This window comes from Megascapheus bottae, chromosome 21 (genome assembly GCF_031878675.1).
Source record: "Megascapheus bottae isolate mThoBot1 chromosome 21, mThoBot2.hap1, whole genome shotgun sequence".
Lineage (NCBI taxonomy): Eukaryota > Metazoa > Chordata > Mammalia > Rodentia > Geomyidae > Megascapheus > Megascapheus bottae.
This window is the reverse complement of record NC_143529.1, coordinates 34,460,313-34,483,505: the sequence shown is the minus strand read 5'-3', so window position 1 is coordinate 34,483,505 and position 23,193 is coordinate 34,460,313. Positions and strand designations below refer to the sequence as shown.

The following is a 23,193-nucleotide window of genomic DNA, read 5'->3' as shown; positions in this document are numbered from 1 at the left end:
CAGAACCACCATTTAAGTGGCCATTTCCTCCCACTTAACTCAGTGGGCAGAAGCTTGTGTCACTTTGTGAGATGCCTCTAAGCTGGGTACCTGCCACTGGAGAAACACCCTTAGAACAGATAGTCCACATGTCCCATTCCACTTTGATCTGTGAAGCAGTTCTAAGTGATTTACAGTCATTGATAGCTTTTGTCTATCATCAAACACTACAGTTCCTTCAGGCTCTGGAAGCTTCCTGCCCAACCACCAAGAAAAAGCCACAATACCCCAGAGATCTAGGGAGTGGCAGTGACGACAGATGGGAAACACTTCCCTACTGAAAGCACAGCCAAAAGCTGAGTGAGCCAAGCACGTTTTGGTTACCTGCCAGACAGCTGCAGGAGGTAACAGCCATGGGCACCTTTCTTCAGGCTCAGACCCGGCAACCCTGCGGGCTGTTTCCCGTTGGGTAACTTATATAAGAATGTCTCAGGCCTCTGTGGTCTGGGCCTGGGCTTCCAGGTATCCAAATGAGGGTGTCCAACAGAGGTAATTCCATGTTCAGCTTGTGAAGACATGTCTAGTGCCTGGTGCAACACACTGGTATAGAAGAAACTGGGGCATATGCCCCACTGGTCAGAATGGGGAGGTCCTATGTTCACCAAACCAAAGACTAGACTGAAGATTACAACTTCTTCCAGAACTTGTTTAAGTCTTAGAAAGGAGTAAGCCTCTTTAGGTTTGAAAATGACCTGGCTAAGCTATTGGCTTACAGAAGATGGCCCTGTTCCTCTGGGGATGTAGTCCTGTGTATGTACAAATCACAGAAAGGCAGAGAAAGAGACGCAGGTCAAGCCAGGAAATAGAAAGATAAGAACGTGGCAGACCACAAAAAGATTAGTTTCCCCATTTCCCCAATGTCATTAGTAAGAACATGTCACTGTGTGCAACGAGGCACCTGGAAAGGAAAGACAGAAGTGTTCCAAATCACACTGGATGGCTGACCATCCAGGAGACTCCCCAGAAAGAAAAGAGTGGTGGTAGGTCATTACAGGATGTCAAGGAAAAGAAATGGAAAAGTTGCACAAAGGCAATCTAACTTGAAAAAAGAAGAGTCATCTGCTCTATGGAAACTTGTATTCCACCTACTATATGTAATCAAGAATATACCTGTTTTCTTATAAGGCCTTTGAATTTTGATATATTTAGTTTCAAGAGTCCTAGTGTCCAGATTTTCTGGCTTGTGTGGAAACCTTGTACATCCTTGAGTAATTTCTTAGGCTACAAAAGCAGGGGTGTGAGAATAGCTGAGGACATTCTCATGCCCAGGATCATGCTTCCCAGCCTCACAGTACCAAGGCCTCCAGGGCCTGTTAAGCTTAGTTCTCAATGATCTCTGTACTCTTCATTCCTCTATTAAAATCTTATGAGATGCTTGGAGTATGACCTAGTGGTAGCCCTACCCTTGATCCAAGCCCCACTTAATTGGAGATAAGAGTCTCAGGTCCTTTTGTGCCCAGGCTGGCTTTGAATCTTGATCTTCAGATCTCAGCCTCCTGAGTAGCTAGGATTACAGGTGTGACCATGCCCATGCCTGGCTTACATATAGCTTATGAGAGAAACATCATTATGCAGTGTGAGAGCAGGATCCCAAATTACATTCTTAGAAGTAAATCTCATGGCAGATAGGTAAGACTTCTATTCAGGAAATTATAAGACATTATTGAGAAAAAAAGACATAAATGAAGAGAGGTATATACTAGCTGGAGATGTAAATTATGACATATTTCCTACTGGCTTCGAGTACTTGTAAAGAAGTACAATGTGGGGCCAGGAGTGTAGCCTAATGGTAGAGTGCTCACCTAGCATGCACAAAGCCCTGGGTTCAATTCCTTGGTACCATATACACAGAAAAAACTTGAAATAGTATTGTGGCTCAAGTGGCAGAGTGCTAGCCTTGAGCAAAAGTGCCCAAGGATATTGCCCAAGACTAGGAAAAAAATAAAAGTACAATGTATGCATTCCCACTTGGTCCGACTAGACTGGATTCACTCGATCAATGAGTCAAGTATCTGACTATTTATATGCCCTAGCTGCTGTTTTAAAATCGCCACAAGTCAAATACTTCTTCTAAATGATCAATCCAATTTTTTTGGGGGGGGGAGGTGGGGGTATCCAAAGCAGGATTCGAGAAACTCAGTATCTGATGCTTTACCCATTGTCTAGCACTCTACCGACTGAGCCATACCTCCAACCTCTAATCCATTTAATTTTTATTTTTTTGCCTGTCCTAGGGCTTGAACTCAGGGCCTGGGCACTGTCTTTGAGCTTCCTCAAGGCTAGCACTCTACCACTTAACCCACAGCATTAGTTCCAGCTTTTCTGTGTATGTGGTACCAAGGAATTGAACCCAGGGATTTGTGCATGTCAGTTGCCTACTCTACCACTAGGCCACACTCCAGGCCCTCTAATCCATTTATTTTAATGATTGCCTTTTAAGTTTCATCTTCTTTTGTCATACATTTGTATATGTAGTCATTAGGGAAAATATACATGTTTTGGGGAAGAAATGTATATCAAAAATGAATATATTGAGGCTAAGGGTGCAGCTAGGTAGAAAGCCTGCCTAGAAAGTGTGGCCTTGGGAGCTGGGAGTTTGGCCTAGTGGTAGAGTGCTTGCCTAGCATGCATGAAGACCTGGGTTCAATTCCTTGGTACCATACACATATTTAAAAAACCCAGAAGTGGCCGGGCGTGGTGGCTTATGCCTATAAGCCTAACTACTCAGGAGGCTGAGATCTGAGGATCACAGTTCAATGCCAGCCTGGGCACTAAAATCCATGAAATTCTTATTTCCAATTAAACACTAGAAAACCAGAAGTGGTGCTGTGCCTCAAGGGGTAGGGCAGTACCCTTGAGCTGAAGAGCTCAGAGCCAGTGCCCAGGCCCAGAGTTCAAGCCCCACAACTGACAAAAAAAAAAAAAAGCCAGAAATGGTGCTTGTGGCTCAAGTGGTAGGACTCTAGCCTTGAGAAAGTCTAAGGACAGTGCTCAGGCCCTGAGTTCAAGCCCCAAGACTGCCAAAGGAAAAAGAACAAAGAAAAGAAAAGAAAAGAAAGTGTGGCCCTGAATTCAAACTGTATAGTGTCCAAAAAAAAAAAAGTAAGTATTTTGGAGGTTTTTTTTCAATGGTTAAAGAAAATAGCAAGAAATAATGCTACCACTTACAGAATGGATGAATTATGGGATGGTCTGATCTATGTCCATTTATTAGTTTGCTAGCAAAATAATCTCCATTGTTAGAAGTTAGGATGGTGAACTCTCTGTCTCTCTCTCTGTCTCTGTCTCTCTCTGTCTCTCTTTTCTCTCTATGACTGTTGGTACCAGGGTTGAAGTTAGGGTCTGTCTGGGTGCTGCCCCTTAATTTTTTTTTTCCCTCACAGCTAGTGATCTACTGCTTGAGCCACAGCTCCCCACTCTGGTTTTTTTCTGCTTACATCACAGACTTTTCGGCCCAAGCTGGTTTTGAACAGTGATCCTCCCTTCTATCTCCTGTGCAGCTAGGATGACAGGTAGGAATCACTGACTCCTGGCCTGATGATGTGTTTTTGGAAACAGTAAGACGGGTTCTGATTCAAGACCTGAGTATGTTCATTTTCTAATATTTCCTTGAGCTCCATGCTTATAATTTGTGTCCTCTATTCATGTGATAGCTAAAAAAAAATCTTTCATTTTCTAGCATGTACCAGGGAAGAAACTGGTAGAATGGCTGTTATACTGCATGCTGGGACATGGTCCAGTATGTCTGTCTGTCTGTATATATGTGTGTGTGTGTGTGTGTGTGTGTGTGTGTGTGTGTGTGTGTGCACGTGCATTGGTGGTCTGCATCTGGCTAGTAGCAACACCATCTTCCCATTTTTGTGGCTACCACATTTCCTTGCTCTGTTTGGGTTCTGGCCTCAGAGAAACAGCTAGCTGAGGGGCTAGCAATTTCTGTGAAGGGTAAGTACCAGTTCAGGAGTGCAGGAAGTCTCTGCTGAGCGCTTTGGAACATGCCTTTGGAAGCCACCCTCCAGTGCTTGTGGGAAATGTGGGGAAAGGGTACTTATAATGGATAGCTCCTGAGTACAAATGACATATGTGCAGAACCTGGGTGACTGTAATGCCAAGACTGCTGTTTACAACTTGTAAGTTAGTACAAAAACTTATGCAATGCAGCTGTCCCTGGATCTCTAGCAACATATACCAGTTCTCCCTAGCTGCTCTGGTGCACCCTGCTGTCAACTTCATGGTTGAGGCCCTGCTCTGCTACTCCTCTGCTTGGACTCATATTGCTCAGCTGGCACTCGACCACACCTTCAGTTTGGCTTTTTACTCATTATTTTGGTGGTGGAATTATATGTATGTTTCTGCCCTGGCTGGCTTTGAAATGTTATCTTCTGGATCTCAGCTTCCTGAGTGGCAAGGATTTCAAGTGTGAGTTACCAACATCCTGCTCCGTGCTTTGCATTTTATTTACAGCCTAAACTAGGGCAGGGCATCTCAGAGGCACTGTTCTCTTTAAAATGAGAGCATTCATGGCCGTTGTCTTCTGGTATGGACAACTGAGTTGAATGAAACAATGAATTTTGGCACAGAAGGACATGAAGCATCATGGCTACTCTGAGTGTGGGGCAGTGAAGAGATTGCTCTTCCCTAAGCACGACCTAGAGTTCAGCCACTAAAAGAGGAGCTGCACCAGCACTGTGGACATGCCATATCCCACTGGCTGTCATGTGCTAGGGTGAGCTCATACCTGCACTGCGCGTGGCTGACTCCTACATGTATGGTACAGCTGCAGCTGCTCCCATGAAGTCACTTCTGGCACTACTCTGGCAGTGTGGCCTCCAGCTCCCCTAAACCCCTCCTCTCCCTTGATTGGAGTTCTGCTTTCTACTCACTCTGGGCTTTACCAGGAACAAGAAAGGCATTCTTCGCTCTGACCTGGCAGCATCTGTGGGAGGCCTGGAGGCACTTACCCTCTGCCATGAATGGCTTTTAGGTAACCTCATCCTTAGCCTGAGGAACTGGCAGCAGCTCCAAGTACAGACAGAATGCACCTACTACAAAGTGTTGGGAAGTGTTGGTGCTGGTTCGAAGTTGTCAGGGCTGCTGGGAAATATTCACTCTGCTTATTAGAGGAAAAAAGCCAGCAGAGGAGAGAAAAATTAAATGCAGCACTTGATCCGGATCCCTCTGCTCATTTCCCCAAGGTGGCAGCCAGGGAAAGGAACCACTCAGATCACCACCACAGAATAGGAAACTGCTGATAGCCCCAGGGGCTTGGTTCTGCTACTGCTTCTGCTTAGAATAATCTTTCCTGTGGCCATGGGGTGGGTTCTCAGACAGCAACCTAGCAGCCATGTGCAGGGGTCAGACAGAAGAGAGGCTCTTCCTCTAACACATTACTCCTGCTTTGGCTCAAAAGCAAGCTGGAGCTTGGGACTTTTCGCTGGGCTCCTCCCCTCCTCAACTCCTTCTTCTGCCTGCTCTCCTTTTACAGTGATGTCTTCCTCCATGTCTCTTGCACAATTGACCTTTCCTTGACATCTGATTCTCCACAGACCAAAAGTTACCCAGATGGGACTAGGGTGGTCTGAGAAAAAGGTAGGAAAGAGTCAGGAACAAGTCATGGTAGTACATGCCTATAATCTTGGCACTCAAGAGGATGATGCAGGAGGATCATGAATTTGAGACTGGCCTAGGCTACATAGCAAGACCCTCCTTGTCTGGGAAAGAAAAAGAAAAAAAAAAGATGAAGATAGGGCATTAGCTCATTATCCAGTGAGTAATAGGCAAAGGGTTTACCTAACAAGTAATATGTGGGTATGGTTAGGTTCCAGCACAAAAGGGTGCTTTGACTACTCCTAGATTTACCGGGAGCCACCTGGGAAGAAGGCTTTGTCACATTTTCCATTGACTCAGGTACTAGGAAGTCTTGGGAGGGAATGTTTACATGACCACAGAGGTAGTTGTCTGATATGTGAAGATTGCTCTACTATAAGATGACAGGAAAAACTCTGGAAGATGCAGGTACAGGTAATTTTTTTTTTCTGCATAGGATTCCAGATGTCCAGAAGTAAAATTTGACAAATAGGACTACATTAAACTAGACTTTCTACACAGCAAAAACAAATAAATAAATAGTAAAATCAAGAGAATATCTTTGCCAGATATTCAACAGATAAAGGATTTATATACAGAATATACAAGATACTAAAAAGTTACACAGCAAGAGAATAATTCAATTACTAAATCAGCAAGTGAACTGAACAAACAATTCTCACAACAACTAAAAATGGCTTATAGATTTATTAAGAAATAGCTGGGCACTGGTTGCTTATACCTATAACACCAGCAACTCAGAAAGCTGTGATCTGAGGATTGAGATTCCAAGCCAGCTAGACTAGCCTTGAGCAAAAGGAGCTCAGGAACAGCCCCAGGCCCAGAGTTCAAGCCCCAGGACTGGCCCCCATCAATAAAATGAAATAAAATGAAGTAAAATAAAATAAAGGTCAGCATCCTTAGCAATAAAGGAAATTCAGATCAGAACCTGACTAAAGTTCCATCTTACCCCACCAGAAAAACAAACAATAACAGGGAACTTATAAACTGTTGATGGGAATGTAAACTAGTCGGAACCACTACAGAAATCAGTATGGAGGTTCTTCCAAGTACTAAATATAGACCTTCCCTATGAATTTGCCATACCACTCAGGCATATATGCAAAGGAGAGTAAATTAATATGTAAGAAAGATATCTACATTAATATGTTTATTGCAGTACTCCTATAACAGCCGAATGATGCAATCAGCCAAGGTATCTTAGAACAGATGGATAAAGAAAATATGGTATGTACACACACACACACACACACACACACACACACACACACACACATCCATGCCTTGGAATATTAGAAAGCAACAAAGAAAAATGAAAAGTGGATGCAACAGACATTATACTGAGTGAGACAAGCCAAGTTCAAAAGACAAAATATCATATGTTTTCACTCATATGTGGAAGCTAGATCTAAAAGATATACATATTCATGGACATGTTCATATCCGTTTACATAAGTATATATGGATAAACATAGAACATGAATCTAAGGGATTACTGAGGAGGAAATGGGAAGGGAAAACTAATAGAAGGTGAATAAATTTGAAATATATTTTGAAAGAGAATGAATAGAGGGTCAAAATAGATTGTTTTCAACTAAGATAGTTGAACGAGGAAACCTGTTGAAATTGTTTGGGGAAGAAAGGAAGAGACAGTCATAGATTGGATTGGAACATATTGTAAACATGTGTGGAAATGTAACTATGAAATTCCCCTCTGTACAACTAATGTAAACTAATTTAAAAAAAACCCAAAGTCACAAAAAATAAAGGCCCAGTGTGAGAGCCTGCCTTTCCCAACTATGTGCCTCTCGCTTGAAGACTGGAGGTTCCTCCCTCACAGGGCTATCCACTGGCTTCCAGGCCCACAGGGGAGAGTTGCATGCTGGCACAGCATCAGGACATGCTGCCCTCAAAGGGAGGAGCGAGCAGTATCGACTTCAAGACTAAATGGGCTTTATCTCAGAGCCAGGAAATAAGCCTCGATGAACAGGAATTCATTGATTTGGGGGTGTTTCTTAGGATGAGGATTTAATGCCCTGGGTAAGATATCTAGGAATGGGGCAAACTCATAGCTAGTTTCTCCAAACAAGTATGAGAAAGTGATAGGTAGGCAAAAGCTGAGCCTGAACTGTTCTAGCAGACAGCGAGGGAAGCAGGGAAGGAGGCAGAGGAAGGGGCCACACTGGAATGAATATACTCTCTGAGCCCAGGAGACTAGCAGTGTGTCCCATTTAACCACAGATCACCAAATAGGCTGGCATTTGTTAGGAGTTTGGTGATACCTCTCCTCTGCCCATGGGATAGGCCAGCAGGAAAATGCATCACAGCGCTGGGACAACATGGGCTCCAGAGTGGCTAGGCTCTGAATAGCCTAGATGCTCCATGTTGAAGTTTATGTATTCTAGGGGAAATGACCCTTAGAGTAAACAGAGGAGCACAGACAGGGTGGGCAGAGCTCAGGGCAGAAACGAGTTGCTCTTAGGCTCATAGGCATCATGTTTCACCTCAGAATTCACAAACTTGGAGAAGATTTTACTTTTTGTTGTTGTTGGGACTTGAATTCTGGGCCTGGGCGCTGTCCCTGAACTCTTCAGCTCAAGGCTACCATCCTATCCCTTGAGCCACAGAGCTACTTCCAGTTTTCTGGTGGTTATTATAGATAAGAGTCTCATGGACTTTTGTGCCTGGGCTGGCTTTGAACTGTGATCCTCAGATTTCGGCCTCCTGAGTAGCTAGGATTACAGGCATGAGCCACAGAGCCTAGTGAAGATTCTACTTTTATTTTCCTGTGGGTCATGGGGCTTGAACTTAGCTTGGGCACTGTCCCTGAGCTCTTCAGCTCAAGGCTACCACTGTGCCCCTGGGCCTAGGTGTTGTCCCTGAGCTCTTCAGCTCAAGGCTATTGCCCTACCCTTAAGCCAAGCCCTACTTCCTGTTTTCTATAGGTTAATTGGAGGTAAGAGTCTCAGGTCTTTTTGGGCTGGGTTTGAACTGAGATCCTCAGATCTTAGCCTCCTGAGTAGCTAGAATTAGGATTACAGACGTGAGCCACCAGCGAAGATTCTACTTTTAAACAGAGTATCACACACAACTGAGGTGGGTCAGAGGGAAGCACACCAGAATCTTTCCTGATCAATAAACTGTTAGCTGGAGCTGCAACTCCTGGCTGCAGCCATTTGTAACGGAAAAGTGGAAGGAAGCCATGAGACGATTGCTGTGTTGGAAGGAAGGTGGTCTCCTGCATGCGGGGCTGGTGATGCACGTTAGCATGATATCCCCTAAAAGGGACAACTCATCCCATTAAGTCTGAACAAATGAAAAAACTTGATGCTCAAGGGATGAAAGTTGTCCAAGTAACAAGAATGGACCTCAATATATTCTTAAGAAAGAAAGAGGGAGACAGGAATGGAGGCATTTGGTTGTCACACTTTTCTAGATTATGGGCTTTTCTAGATCATATGATTTCCTCTACAAATGTTTTCCTTTAGGGTCTCAGAGGCCAAAGTTTATCTATATTTGTAACCCTTAAATTCTCCCCTGCTATTCTAATAGCTGGGGGCTTGGGATAGGCTAGGGCATGTTCAAAGTAGACTTCAGTTGTTGTCACCACTGGGTTCTTGTATTACTGAAGGAGATGGGCCATCATCCTCCTTCACTCAACAGAAACTTCCCTCCAACTCTCACCCCCCCGCCCCCCAAAAAAGAACATAGGCCAGAACTGGGAACTGTAACACTGTGGCTTTGAAGATCTTTTTCTGCTTTATAGTTTGTGTGCCTGGGGCTGTCACCCAATCAGCAATCAGCAACTCAGAGACAACAGTAGACATAACAGGAGGGAGGCAGGTTTTCCTGTCACACTATGGCTTGTTTCCCTACCACCCAGAGCTTCTTTCCTGGCTACTTAAAGTTCTGCTCAATTGTCCTATCCAGTCCCAGGACCTACACAATATGAAGCTGAGATGCATTTTTGTTGTTGACTGTTGTATGGGGCTTAGACTCAGGACTTTGCCCCTGTCCCGAGCTTTTTTTTTTTTTGCCAGTCCTGGGCTTGAACTCAGGGCCTGAGCACTGTCCTTGGACTTTCTCAAGGCTAGAGCTCTACCACTTGAGCCTCAGCACCACTTCTGGCTTTTTTCTGTATATGTGGTACCAAGGAATTGAACCTGGGTCTTTGTGCATGTTAGGCAAGCAATCTACCACTAGGCCAAATTCCCAGCCCCCCCAAAAACTCCCCCCCCCTTTTTTTACAGTCCTGGGGCTTAAACTCAGATCCTGAGCAATGGGCTTTCTCAAGGCTAATGCTCTACCACTTGAGCTACAGTACCACTTCCAGCCTTTTCTGTGTATGTAGTACTAAGGAATTGAACCCAGGTCTTTGTACATTCTAGGCAAACACTCTACCACTAGACCAAACTCCCCCTGAGCTTCTTTATTCAAGGCTCTACTGTTTTGAGCCAAAGAGCCACTTCCAGTTTTCTAGTGCTTAATTGGAGGTAAGTCTCATGGCCTTTCCTGCCCGGGCTAGCTTCAAACTATGATCCTCAGATCTTAACCTCCTGAGTAGCTAGGACTACAGTCCTTGGCTTAAGAAGCACTGGCCTAGAAGCACTGAAACAACCATCAAGAAACAGTGCCATCCCAGATGGAGGATGGCAGCATTCATGGCTTCTTGGTCAATCTTTCTTATGATTCATGTGGCATGAACTGTGGGTACACAATAGCAACTATAGCATTCACTAAGGCTAAATTACAGAATAATAATACCTTGAAAGCAATCTGGATATTTGCTCATGAGGGCTCCTGGTAACTATCTTCTACCCACAACCAAGCAAGAATCCTTGCAGAAGACACTGGCTTGGAAGGTAATATACAGCTCTACTGTTCCTCCCAGTAGGAGTACTGGAGAATTGAGTACATTGTCTTCAAGTTATGGCTGAGTCTGTCCTTTACTGAGAATCCAAGAGTGGCAATAACTTGGGATAACTGTCTTCTATCTTACTCCTTTCCTAATGTGAACATGCTACTGTTGATTTTGCCTCTCAGAGGCGTACAAGTTATCTGAGTGAGTTAATTGAGTTCCCTCAGCCTCAATTTTCATAATACAGAAGTAATGAAAGAATCTCTACAGGCTATTACAGTGGTTATGTGGCAATAACACACATGAAGTCTCCAGGACTGAGCCCCACATGGAGCAGATGCTCAGTACTAGCTGCCATTATCATCATCATAAGGGCACATTCCCTGTGGCTCATTCACCAGCACTACCTCTGTCTAATAATACACAGTCTACAGGAGAAGAGAGATGCTCTAAAATTATCCCCAGTGCTACCTTGCATACAAGGCCACCACCCAGAATCTTTCAACTACAAAAGCCAGAAGGTAGATGATCACAAAGCAACCCAGCAGTACAATTGCAGTGATTAGAGAAATGTAGCACAGGCTAAATCACACCTGAATTAAGTGAACAAGCACATGCTTAGCGGCAGGTCTGAGACAACAGGAGGGTGCTACTACCAGAAAGTATTCTTTGGAATATATTTCTAATATATTGCAATCTCTCTTACACAGGTTCAATAAGTTTAATTTAGGGACAAAGGAGTTATTGTAAAGGAAAGAGCTACTTTGCGCCAGCCAGTAAGTATGCAGCAAGTATGCAGCCATTCCTCTGTACCTTTTGTAAGAGAAGCCAGTGTCAGAAAGCAGGTGACTATTGCACAACACAACAAGGAGACATTATCCCATGGTGGCTTACTTGTTGCTGTCTTTGTATTCATAGATATGGCATCCTTGAGGCAATCCGGTCTCGTGGTCCACAGTGAAAGCAAGCTTTAGCTGAACAAACAGAGAAGAGCAAAACAAATGAATTTTAGGCAGCACATTCTATTCATTCCAACAGATGAAATGGAACAAAAGAACTAAGCAAAATCAATTTCCTTTAGTAGACATGTTCCTGTTCTGAACTGCCCACCTGCAGGACTGTTCATCCCGAGGGTATTTATGAAGTGCTCTTTCAGGCTCTTTCCTGTGCTAGCTGAGAAGACGGCAGCAGCAAGGGGAGGCCATCATGAACTTACAGTCTAGCAGTGGAGACATCAAAACACCGCACTTAGGAACATGGTGCATTCAGAGGAAGAATTTCACATTAACAAAGATTTTCTGAAACATGAAAGAAACTACCCGTTTCTAAGAAAAAATAAACAGAATGGGATTTGGGGAAGGAGGAGTTCCTAGACTGAGTGTGGACAAAGCAAAGTGAGTTGTCCTGGGCATAGCACATCCAGAGATCCTGAGGCAGGAGCTGCATTAATTGAGGGATGGTTGGTAAAAGTGGACCCCAATAGAGAAAAGGGACACAGTGAACTGTGACATGAAGGAGGAAGGCCAGGTTGAAGAGGCAGAATCTTTTTGGACATACTGAATTTTTGGTTTTTACCATAACAGCAAAGGAAAGTTACTGCTTTAAGAAAGAGCTGAATGGTGCTATAAGACACGTCCTCATCCCCTCCTGTCTATGATACAGACAGAAACCTGTTGAGGAGAGTGGTGATGAGGGCCCAGACTATAAGGAAGGCAGGTAAGATGGAGAGAAGGGGACAACTGGACATCATAGTAGAAGTTAGTTTTTAGGAGTGAAAACAGGGTGTGTGGGATGCTGGGAATGGGAACAGAAAGGAAGAAATTTGGGATGGCTCATGATTTTGATCTCAACCATCAAGCAAGTGGTCATTCCATGGCTGAGAGGGGAGACTGACTTTGGAGATGGGGAGGGAGGCATAGGTATGGTTGTAGACATGCAGTCAGGGAAGATACGGACAGCAATCCCGGGGCAGTCTTGGTTCTTTCTGGACTCTGGTGGTAGGTCCTCAGGTAAGCACCCAAGTCCACAGAGCTCAGAGGGGCTCCTGGTCTTTCTAGGGCCCAGGGCCAGTTACCATCTTTACTGAATTTGTAAACTGTAAGTCACCAAAATAATCTACACCACCAACTTTTAAGTTACAAAAGTAATTTTAATTAAAATTAACTGGGAAGATAACTAGGAAATGAACTAGGAAGATTTATTTTTTTTAAAACTGCAGGGCTGTTTACATAGCTAATGATCTGCATCATTAGATGCTGGACAAATTCTTTTCCTCAGAGGGAAGCAAGCTCTCAAGAATGGCTTGTCCTCTTACTGACCCAGATGAACATCCAAACCCAGAAACAAGCCCTTCTTTAAACATGAAGCTGGAAGCTTCAAGTCACAGACATGCTTCTCCTACAGAGCACTTGCTTGGCCCCTCTCGCCCATCCTCTCGCCCATCCCCTCCCAACTTACTTTAAAAAATTCTATCAAGAATTAATGCACCTTCTACCTGGCAAATATCATGTAACCCTTTTACTGATTACAATAAAAAATAAATAAAAAAATAAAAAAAATTCTATCAATTACAGCTACATCCCTTTCTTTTTTAACTGAGGTTAGGCCTATATTTCAAGTCTCCATTAGTTAGAATTTCTCCTATCTTTTGAGTCAATGTTTTCTTTCCTTTTTTTTTTTTGCTTTCTTTTGAAGTCCTAGGGTTCAAACTTGGGGCCTTGTACTTGTGCTCATTAGGCGCTCTTCCACTCGAGCTACACCCTCAACAACATGATGTTATAAGTTATAGATTTATGGCTTAGAAAAATTACCAGAAATGTAGGGGGAAAAGCTTATTTTGTAAAACTGTTGCTTCATATTACTTATTGGAAGGATTAAAAGATCAGCAAAGGCAGAAGGTTAAATAAGCTCTACAGCAGTCACATGTGGAATAGCCTACAGTCATTAAACTGCTCAGGAAGAATTTACACTAACATGGGAACATATTTAGGGTGGATGAATAGAGCAGGCTCTGTACTTGATTATACACCCTGAGAACAGTGTGAAAAAGAACACGGCTGCATAGAGAAGGGTTGGGAGGCTCCAGTGTTTCTCTACTGTCTGCATTTTTCCAGATACTTCAGGGTAGGCTTCTGTTACTTTGACTAATAATTCCTTTTTTCCTTTTTATGGCTGGTGACTCTTCTAGAATTCTAAGTTTTTCTGGATTTTCTGGGTCTTCGGTCCCTGGTTCAGGACCGTTCGTCTTCACTGAGTGTCTGCCTGTCCGACTGGCCACAGCATTTAGAGTATAGCATTCAGCTTCTCATCTAGTCCCCAAGTGCACTTCCATCTTCCTTTATAAAAGGGGGGCATTGGAGCCTCTGGGCTGCTCAGGTTTGCAGAGGCAATGAACTGGCAGGACAGGCTGCATGCAGGTGTGTGGACTTCATGTGGTCAGAAGCAAGCCATGACAAATTTCAGAGAAGACAGCTCACTTTAACGGTCAGGGAGAGAATGGGCTGATATGAGAGAGGGCCTCCTTCCTGGGAAGCCATTACAATGGGTCCATGAAAAGGTAGGATTGTGACCTCCAGTAGGGATTTTGGAGTGGGATAGTAGGGCTGAGAAATGGTGAAGAAACAAGCCTGACAAGACCAGAAACACAAACATGTGCAGCCATGTGACATCCAGAATGTACCTCCTAGCCCTGACTTCTCATGACAAGGTGAAAAGGGAGGGATGAGACAGAAGCTATGGTCTGCATTATGAAGCTGTAGTAGGAAATGTACCTTCCCTGGGATTCTCAAAGTCAGGAAACTCCACACACACAATTTAGCAATAAAGGTGGCGAATGGTGATGGGAAGGGAAAGAAGGGCATGCAAGAGTTAATGAATGAATAGGGCCGGGAGTTTGGCCTAGTGGTTAAAGTGCTTGCCTAGCATGCATGAAGACCCAGGTTCGATTCCTCGGTACCACCTACATAGAAAAAAGCCGGAAGTGGTGCTGAGGCTCAAGTGGTAGAGCTCTAGCCTTGAGAAAGTCCAAGGACAGTGCTCAGGCCCTGAGCTCAAGCCCAGGACTGGCAAAAAAAAAAAAAAAAGAGTTAATGAATGGAGAACTTCTAGTTATCAAATGCCTACAACATAACATGAAGGCCACATGAAGGAGGTATTACTAGTTTTCACTGATGGGGCACTTGGGGCTGAAGAAGATTAAGTAACTTAGCTGGGTATGGCGGCAAAAATCTGTAGTCTCAGAACTCAGGAAATGTAGGCAAGAGGATTGAGAGGAACAGGCCAGAAGGGGCTACACAGGGAGATGCAGGGTGGGAGTGGGGGGGGGTGAAGGGGAGATGCTAAATACTTTTTTCACACTACGATTAGAACCAGAATTTCAATCCAGGTCTGATACACAATGGAAGACTCCTTCCACAGGAGGCGAGAAGCTGTCTGGGGATACAGATATGTCTGCAGGTTGGACAAGGAGGATCTGGAATGATGCTGAGTAATTTTTGTTCTTTCCTGAGAACTATTAGGAGCTAAATCATCTACAAGGGATTGAGAGTTTGGTGAAAGAAAGAGTGGAAATTTGAGGAAAGTGATGAGGGTTTGCAATTGCTTCTTTGGAAAATAGGAAAAGCAGTTGGCCAGGGAAGGGCATACGGACTGCCAGGGCGCATTAAGGGTCCACCTGGAGCATGTGGGATGTGAAGTTACCATAGCAACCCTCTGCCTGCTTGTTGATTTTTTTTCTAACAACCTAGGCATTGGCATGATGGGAGTCAGGTTGGTTGAAAGCTGACTATTTGCCAGGAAAGTTTGATGGAAGAATAATGGGACTGGGGTGTGGTGATATGACATGGCGACAGTTGGACATGGATGGGCTAGGAAACCTAAGGGGGGATGGAAGGGGCTAAATGGAAGAGAACAGAGACTGGGTGACAGATGCTCTACCTGAAGTGGATATTAATTGATTACATCTGTCCTAAGTTTCTTTTATCTTACCGAATCGCTATACTAGTCTTGTATGGTAAGTTCCTATGTTTAGATTGATTTAGTAGGTATCTGACTCAAATTGGCCTGTAAGTGGTAAACAGAGGTAGGGACCATTTTTTGCACCTATCCTGGCTTCCTAAGCCAGTGAATTTGAAGCAAGGAGCTGTGGGGACTGAAGGGTCTAGAGGCTGTGGTCAGATAGCAGAGTGTATGTTTGGTCTTGGAGAGAGCACAAAGTCACAAGATCCAAGAGGAAGCCAAGGAAATGGAGACCTAGAATGGAAGGGGACAGAGAGATCTAAGGAGATCTGAAATGCTGATGACATGCAGATAAATTGAGCTATAATGCATGTTCCTACAGAAGTGTATTTATACATGGGTGCTTATTGTGTTCCAACTTTAATTCATGAGTGAATGTATCCACTATAACAGATACCAGTGAGTAACTAGCAGCAGACATTTCTTTTTTCAGTTTTACTAAACGATTCACACATACCCTCTAACTCTGGTTCAGGATCTTCAACGAGGATCCATAATCTCTATCCAGACCCTGGACTTCACAATGCTGAGGGAAGCCCAGATGCCTAAAGTCCAAGCCTAGAAACTAGTTCAGGTAAGAATGTGCAACCTTGGGCCCGAAGGCTAAGATGCATAGCACCTCTTGGCAAGAGGGCCAGTGCTGTGGCAATCAGCACACTCCCAGGCTAAGCAAGCAGATGACTCTAAGGGAAAGAGGGACAAAAGGACCTGCAGCAGAGGACAGCCAGACTCAGTAATGGCATCCTGCTTGCAGACTTCACACCAACTATTCTCTTCTAAGTGCTCAGTATCTGGTCAACTTGGATGCAAAGTCCACCTGTAGCTTGGCTCTCCTCTTCTAAACCACTCATACCATGGGGCTGAGTTATCTTTTTAGAACACATTCCTCTTTCAGTTCCTTAGCTGGAGACATAAGCAGGTGCTAATTATAGCTCTGGCTTTCTGGAACTCAGCTGCTTTGCATGAACAAATCTAGACGAATAGTAGGGTTATGAGGGAGGTGTGTGACAGTCAGGGAGTTTAAGGTAGACGACAGAAGTGTAAAGGCAACAGAAGTGTAAAGGCAAAGAGCACCTCCTCAATCTCCCCACTTCTCCCTCCCTCCCAGGCCAAGGCCTTTATCACAGACCATGGCAAATGTCCAATTTCATCTCTGCATTGTGTGTGTATGTGATCCTGGGACTTGAACTCAGAGTCTGGGTGCTGTCCCTGAAATTTGGTGTTCAAGACTAGCATTCTACCATTTGAGCCATACCTCTACTTCTGTTTTTTTGGTGGTGAAGTGGAGGTAAAAGTCTCACAGACTTTCCTGCCCAGGCTTGGCTTCAAACTGTGATCCTAAGATCTCAGGCTCCTGAGTAGCTAAGATTATAGATATGAGCCATCAGTGTCTAGCAATCTGTACTTTTATTTTTTTTTGTTGGTCACGGGGCTTGGATTCTGGGCCTGGGCGCTGTCTCTGAGCTCTTCACCTCAAGGCTACCACCCTACTCCTTAAGCCATAGTCCCACTTCCCATTTTCTAGTTATTAATTGGAGATAAGAGTCTCATGTTCTTTAGTGCCTGGGCTGGCTTTGAACTGCAGTCCCTCTGATCTCAGTCTCCTGAGTAGCTAGGATTACAGGCGTGAGTCAATATGCCTGGCTCAATGTACAACTTTTTTTTTTTTTTTTGCCAGTTCTGGGGCTTATACTCAGGGCCTGAGCACTGTCCTTGGGCTTTCTCAAAACTAGTGCTCTACCACTGCAGCCACAGCACTGGATATTCTATATATGTGGTACTGAGGAATTGAACCTGGGTCTTCATGCTTGCTAGGCAAGCACTCAACCACTCGGCCAAACTCCTGGCCCAATCTGTACATTTTTTTTTATTTCTTCTTTTCCTTCAGTGAACAATAACTGTTAGCAGTGGCTCAGACTACAATGTTCAGGTGCTAATAGGCACAGAGCCCTTCTCTGGACAATGGATCCTAAATCCTTCCCACACAGCAGGACTAGCCTAGACACTGGTAGACTCTACCATTGTCCCCTGTGTGAGCATGGTAGCCCTTATCAAGGCCTGCAAGGACCCACACATACAACACATTCAGTTTAGTAAGCCACCCTGCAGGAATGATAGCTACCTTGGGACTTTACTGGGTCTTCCTCTGCACAGTGGCAGACTCTTGCCAGCCTTTTTCTGGGAATGGGAGCTGTTGATGGGTCTGTTCCAACTGCACAACATTTCTGACACATGATGAAGAAGTAAAGGAAGCAAAGGTTCACAAGGCTGCTCTACTGGCCTCTGCTAGGGAAGAAGGAGGCCTCAGTGAGAAGGTTTTCATCCCATCTAAGAGCAGGACAATCTCCTTGGTTCGAAAATGGAAGAGCTTCTACTTCCAGGAGCACAGGAGGGAAGGATCTGGGCAGCCAGAGAGTGAGATTTCTGCTGGGACCTCTCTTTCTTAGGCTTCTGGCTCTAGGGGTGAGCCAGACTGGGCCCAGGGACTGTGTGATGGCTCTAGGAACAGGGGAGTTGAAGAATTAGAAGAGAACCTTCCCTAGACCCTGTGAGAAGGTGGGGTTCAGATCCTACTGGGCTTGTTGGGCCTGCAAGAGGTCATCCTTCAGCCCTAGGGCACTTTGGGTAGGCAAGCTTTGGAGGCCAGCAGGGTATCCTCCTAGCAGGTGGCTACAAGTAAGTAACAAATGGTTGGCTCAGGATCGTGGAAGACTTCCTTAGAGATCTCAGATACTGCTGCCTGGAGTGGAGACTTCAGCAAGACCTCAGGGAAAGCATGAATGTTCCGGGCTAAAAGGCGAGCAGGGAGTTATTTAATGTAACTAGTAAGACTCATTGTATCTCTGCCCAGTGAAGCCAGTGGGCCTGATCACATATTTAAGAAAATACAGTGAAGGGTGACAGAAGTAAGGGGTGGCCAAAAACTGTGCATGCACAGTACTCTTGGGCCAGGAACAAGTCAGACTTTAACTGTTCATCTATACAGTTGACTTGTCCAAATAGCTACATACCTAGAAAATGTCATGCCTAGGCTGCCGGGTCCTAAACTCCATGACTTAGGGAAAATATTAGATCAGACTTCTAATGCTTTTGAAAAATCCTGGTGTGACTTTAGAAGGGCAATGAATAAATGAATAAAAATAATAAAATTAAAATTGAGGAATTCCCTCTCTGTCTTAACCACAATAGCTGTAAGGTGACTTCTTATAGGCAACCAGTCTGCTTAGGCCTTGGAAAGCACTTATAGCCAGCCCCAACAGGACAGAACATTGGCTTTTTAGGCTCCTCCATGATGGGTACAGAGCACCTGGGAGCTCAGCTCTAGGGCTCCTCTCAGAGGATGTAACCCAGAAAGGTCACTGGTGAAAGTCAAGTATTATTTCTTTGGCTAGCGTTGTTCTGGACCCACCCACCATGGTTTCTCCAGGAGGTCTGCGAGCTTGCTTCAATTTACTAGCTATTAGGACTTAGGTTCAAGTGCAGGTCAAGAACCAGACTGGTAAGCTTCCAGACACCCATGGTTGATTCTTGCCTTTGCAGTCCACTCACTGAGTCTTGTACTGTGTCCAACTCTTTCTTAAGTCCAAAACCGGCAATCCTACATTTTAGGATGCAGTCATATATACTTATGAGGAACAGAAAGGTTGCTTCTACCTGAAGCCTTGGTTTTGTAATTGAGAATCTTATTAGGAGGAAATCTTCACATTCTCTGAAGTGATCTTTAGTTTTCCTTCATTACTCTTCATTGTTTGGTTTGGATTTCCTAAGCATTATTTCTTTTTTCCATCTCCTCTTCACTTTCTTTTATAAGACAAAGATGCTGTGGGCTCTACTTTAACTTGGTTAACAACGATTCTACGGCAATGTATTAAATTTCTTTCTCCTAAGTCCACTGAAGTCTTTTTGGACTTGGAGAGAGCTTTTTAAGAAAGAACTTGCTCATTCAGCAGGATTTTCCTCTCCACCCCAAGCTCTGGTTCTGACCTGGAAAAAATAAGAGTGAGAAAGAGCAAGAGAATCCTGCAGTCCTGACGCTCAACTTCACAAACCACAAAAAAGGACCTTGCTCCAGTAACGTAATCATGGAGATTTTTGGCACCTTGGTCTTTCAAGAAAAATACATCCATCTGCTGGCAAAGGGACCCATCAAACTAAATCCTGTTCAGCATGGAGTTCCCAATTCATTAGTGTTGGAAGGTCTATAGCCAGGCTGGCTGCTCCCACTGGATGACGCCTCCCGAGAGCGCCGTCTGTAAACTCCACAGCTGTGTTTTCACTTAAGGCCACTTCTCCTGACTCCACTGTACATTGTTCCAGAAGCTTGTTCTATTCTCATCAAGGCTAAAAATGACAGAATAAGGCGGCATCTTCAGTGCTGAGGTTTGAACAGCCCAGAAGTAAGGTTTGTAATACAGCTAGCATCCCTGTGCCAGTAGATATGAGTCTTGCAGAATAGTTGATTTTCAGTGAGAAAGCCCTGGCCCCCAAGTGTCAGTTGTGGCAGAAAAGAGGTGCCAGCAGCTCTTCTGTTTACCTGACCAGCCTCCTCATTTTCTGAGGGCTGCTTTATTGCTCACTAGCAAGACAGGACAGTGAAGATCTGCTCACCACTGTCCACTGTAATCCTTTATCTCATCACTGATGATACCAGTGCAGGAGAGCTCATCTAACATTCCACACTCTCCTGCACTGCAGGTCATCAGTGTCTACGCTCCAGCAGTTTCCTGAACAGACCTCCCTCAATCATGGAACTCTATTTTTACCTCCTAAATTCCAAAGCAGTGTAATAGTAGTGAACAGGAGGCACCATGAATGAGCCTACATGTAGTGCATGTAGCAGAAGAGAAGATCATGCAACCAATCTGCTCATTCTCAAGGTTGGGGAAAATGTGAGGGTTTTCATGGCCAAATAGCAAAGGAACAGTACTGTAAAGAACCATTTCTGCTCAGAGGATGGCATCAGCGTGGACTAAAGACTGCAAATGGCCTCTCCAAATCCATGCATCTTGGAGGATACACCTGTTTCCTGGTTTCTAGAATGTTTCTGTTCTGCCACTTTCTGTCCACTCAAAAGCCTGTGGTCTCACACTAGGTACAAGAGAACCCTGCCACAGACCTCATCAGAACCTCCTACTTCAAAGTGGCTGCTTCAACAAACAAAAAAAACCTTACAAAAATAAACTAAATTGCTGCAACAAGGCTTGCATCACACACTTAGAAAAGAGACAATAGAAAAGAGTGGGAGAGGCCTATGTGACAGGCAGTCTGCGAGGCTTTACCTGGGACTCAGTGAGGCTCTAGGAAAGTGATAAATATAATCAGGTGAGCCTGCCTGGCCTTCCCAAAGGGCATTTTGATCACATTCCTCCATTCCACCCAAGTTAATTTTAAGAGACAGCTTTGCAAAAATCTCTTTCTGCAGTTGCTATAAAACCCAAAGTTGCCTACTATGATATTTAAACATCCTGGTATTGAGCTGGAGAAACTACACTTAAGAAGAAAAGTATTCCTCAACTTTCAGTGAAGGTCATTATTTAAAAAACAGCCTTATAGGCCGGGAGTTTGGCCTAGTGGTAGAGTGCTTGCCTAGCATGCATGAAGACCCGGGTTCGATTCCTTGGTACCACATACATAGAAAAAGCCGGAAGTGGTGCTGAGGCTCAAGTGGTAGAGCTCTAGCCTTGAGAAAAATCCAAGGACAGTGCTCAGGCCCTGAGCTCAAGCCCAGGACTGGCAAAAAACCAAAAAACAAAAACCAAAAAAAAACAGCCTTATAAAAATTGTCCCATTCTCAGCAGTATTACGGTCATTTGTTTGATACTAAACCCAGGCCCAGGAACTATGCACTGTACCCAAAGATGTTGAAAACCTCCTATTACTTCTACTTCTTCTGATTTTAACTTCCTATTGTATCCATTTCACTGTTTATTTCTTTTGTTATAAGTCTTCTCACATTCTTTTTTTGGAAATAGATGAGGGTACACTTGAATAAAGCAAGGTTCTTCAAAATATGAGCCAAATATACATTGAAGTGTGAGATCTAGGCAAGTTCAACTACAAGCTGACTAAACAACAAGCCATGACAGTAGGCAATCAATTCATGGAAGAAGGCAAGTGGGACATTCCCATACAATCCTCAGAGCCAGTGATCAAGCTGGCTCTCTTCTTAAAATAACAGGAGAGAACAGAATGATCTTCCAGGGAATTGGCCTCAGTTTCCAGGGACTTGAGGAGTCAGGAGTTATGTAAGCCACACTGGGAGCCAACACTCCAGCCTGATGCTGCTCTCTGCCTCAGTCTGGGTGGCAATGGGCTCTACTTCCTTAGGTTCTACTCGTAAGCTGAGTTCCTCAGTGGTTGTCCTTGTGGTATGTCTCACGAGAGCCTAGAAAATATGGCCATGTCATATCTATTGGGAAGAGAAATCCCAAGGTTCCAGAAGACTTCGCGGGTAGCACATCTTCAGATACTTTAACAAGTGGGGGTGAAGAACTCTCTTGCATAAAGTTCATGACTAGATTTCCAGCTAATCTGCTTCCTTCCTCCTAGCCAGTACCTGGACAATACATTCTAGGACAACATTGCCATCTTACAGCAGCCAATCAACCACCTTCCCCGTCCCTGCCCCCCCCCACTTCCTGTTCCTCTGTTCCCATAGCTTTGCTTAAAACCTTCACTAGCAGGCTTAGAGTATCTCCTGGCAAAAATCACACTCGGCTACCAGTGCCTCAGCCATACAATGCCCATTGATCTTACATTGCTTATGGATTGTTCAGAACAAGCTGGAAGGGCAACTAGCAGGTTGGGGTTACCAGAGGTTACTATTTCCATCCAAGTGTCTTTTTTTTTTTTTTTTTTGGTCAGCCATGGGACTTGAACTCTGGACCTGGGCATTATCCCTGAGCTCTTCAGCTCAAGGCTACTGCCCTACCCCTTGAGCCACAGAGCCACTTCTGGTTTTCTTGTGGTTAATTGAAGATAAGAGTTTCATGGACTTTAGTGCCTGGGCTGGCTTTGAACTGCAGTCCTCAGATCTCAGCCTCCTGAGTAGATAGTTACTTCGTTAACTGAAAAATCAGTTTTTCTATAGAGAATCCTTAGATAATCTCATGTAACTAAAAATCCTTTGAAGAAACTAGGATATGCCAGGAGTTTGGCTTAGTGATAGAGTGCTTGCCTGGCATGCACAAAGACCTGGGTTCAATTCCTTGGTACCGCATACATAGAAAAAGCAGGGAGTGGCTCTGTGGCTCACGTGGTAGAGCTTTAGCCTTGAGAAAGCCCAAGGACCGTGCTCAGGCCCTGAGTTCAAGCCCCAGGACTGGCAAAAAAAACCACCCCAAACAAAAACAAAAAAACTAATATATAATCCCAGCAATTCAGGAGGACAATGGTTGAAGGCCAGATAGGGGAATCATCAGGCATGAAGTTACACATTTGTAATTCTAATACTAGAAAGACTTGGTAAGAGGATGGTGGTCTGAGGCCAGCTGAGGCAAAAACAAGACAACCCCACCCCCAAACACAGATATGAGATCCACACCTAAAAATAACTGAAGCAAAAGTTGATCTGGGGCATGACAGAATTCAAACTTCCTGCTGTCCTCCACCAATCATCATCATCATCATCATCATCATCATCATCATCATCATCATCATCATCTATATATAACATT

At 44.3% G+C, this 23,193-nt stretch overlaps 1 protein-coding gene across 2 annotated transcripts in view; it reads right to left on the bottom strand.

Moving 5' to 3' along the window:
- Positions 1-23,193, bottom strand: part of Dis3l2 (DIS3 like 3'-5' exoribonuclease 2) — a 297,816-nt gene that overhangs the window by 20,469 nt on the left and 254,154 nt on the right. For both annotated transcript variants that reach the window (XR_016539161.1, XM_090355040.1), the window contains exon 14: positions 11,396-11,475. Coding sequence is in view for 1 of the 2 variants with exons in the window: in XM_090355040.1 (XP_090211166.1) it covers positions 11,396-11,475 (80 nt within the window). In the remaining variant the exon portion in view is untranslated. The remainder of the gene's footprint in view (positions 1-11,395; positions 11,476-23,193) is intronic.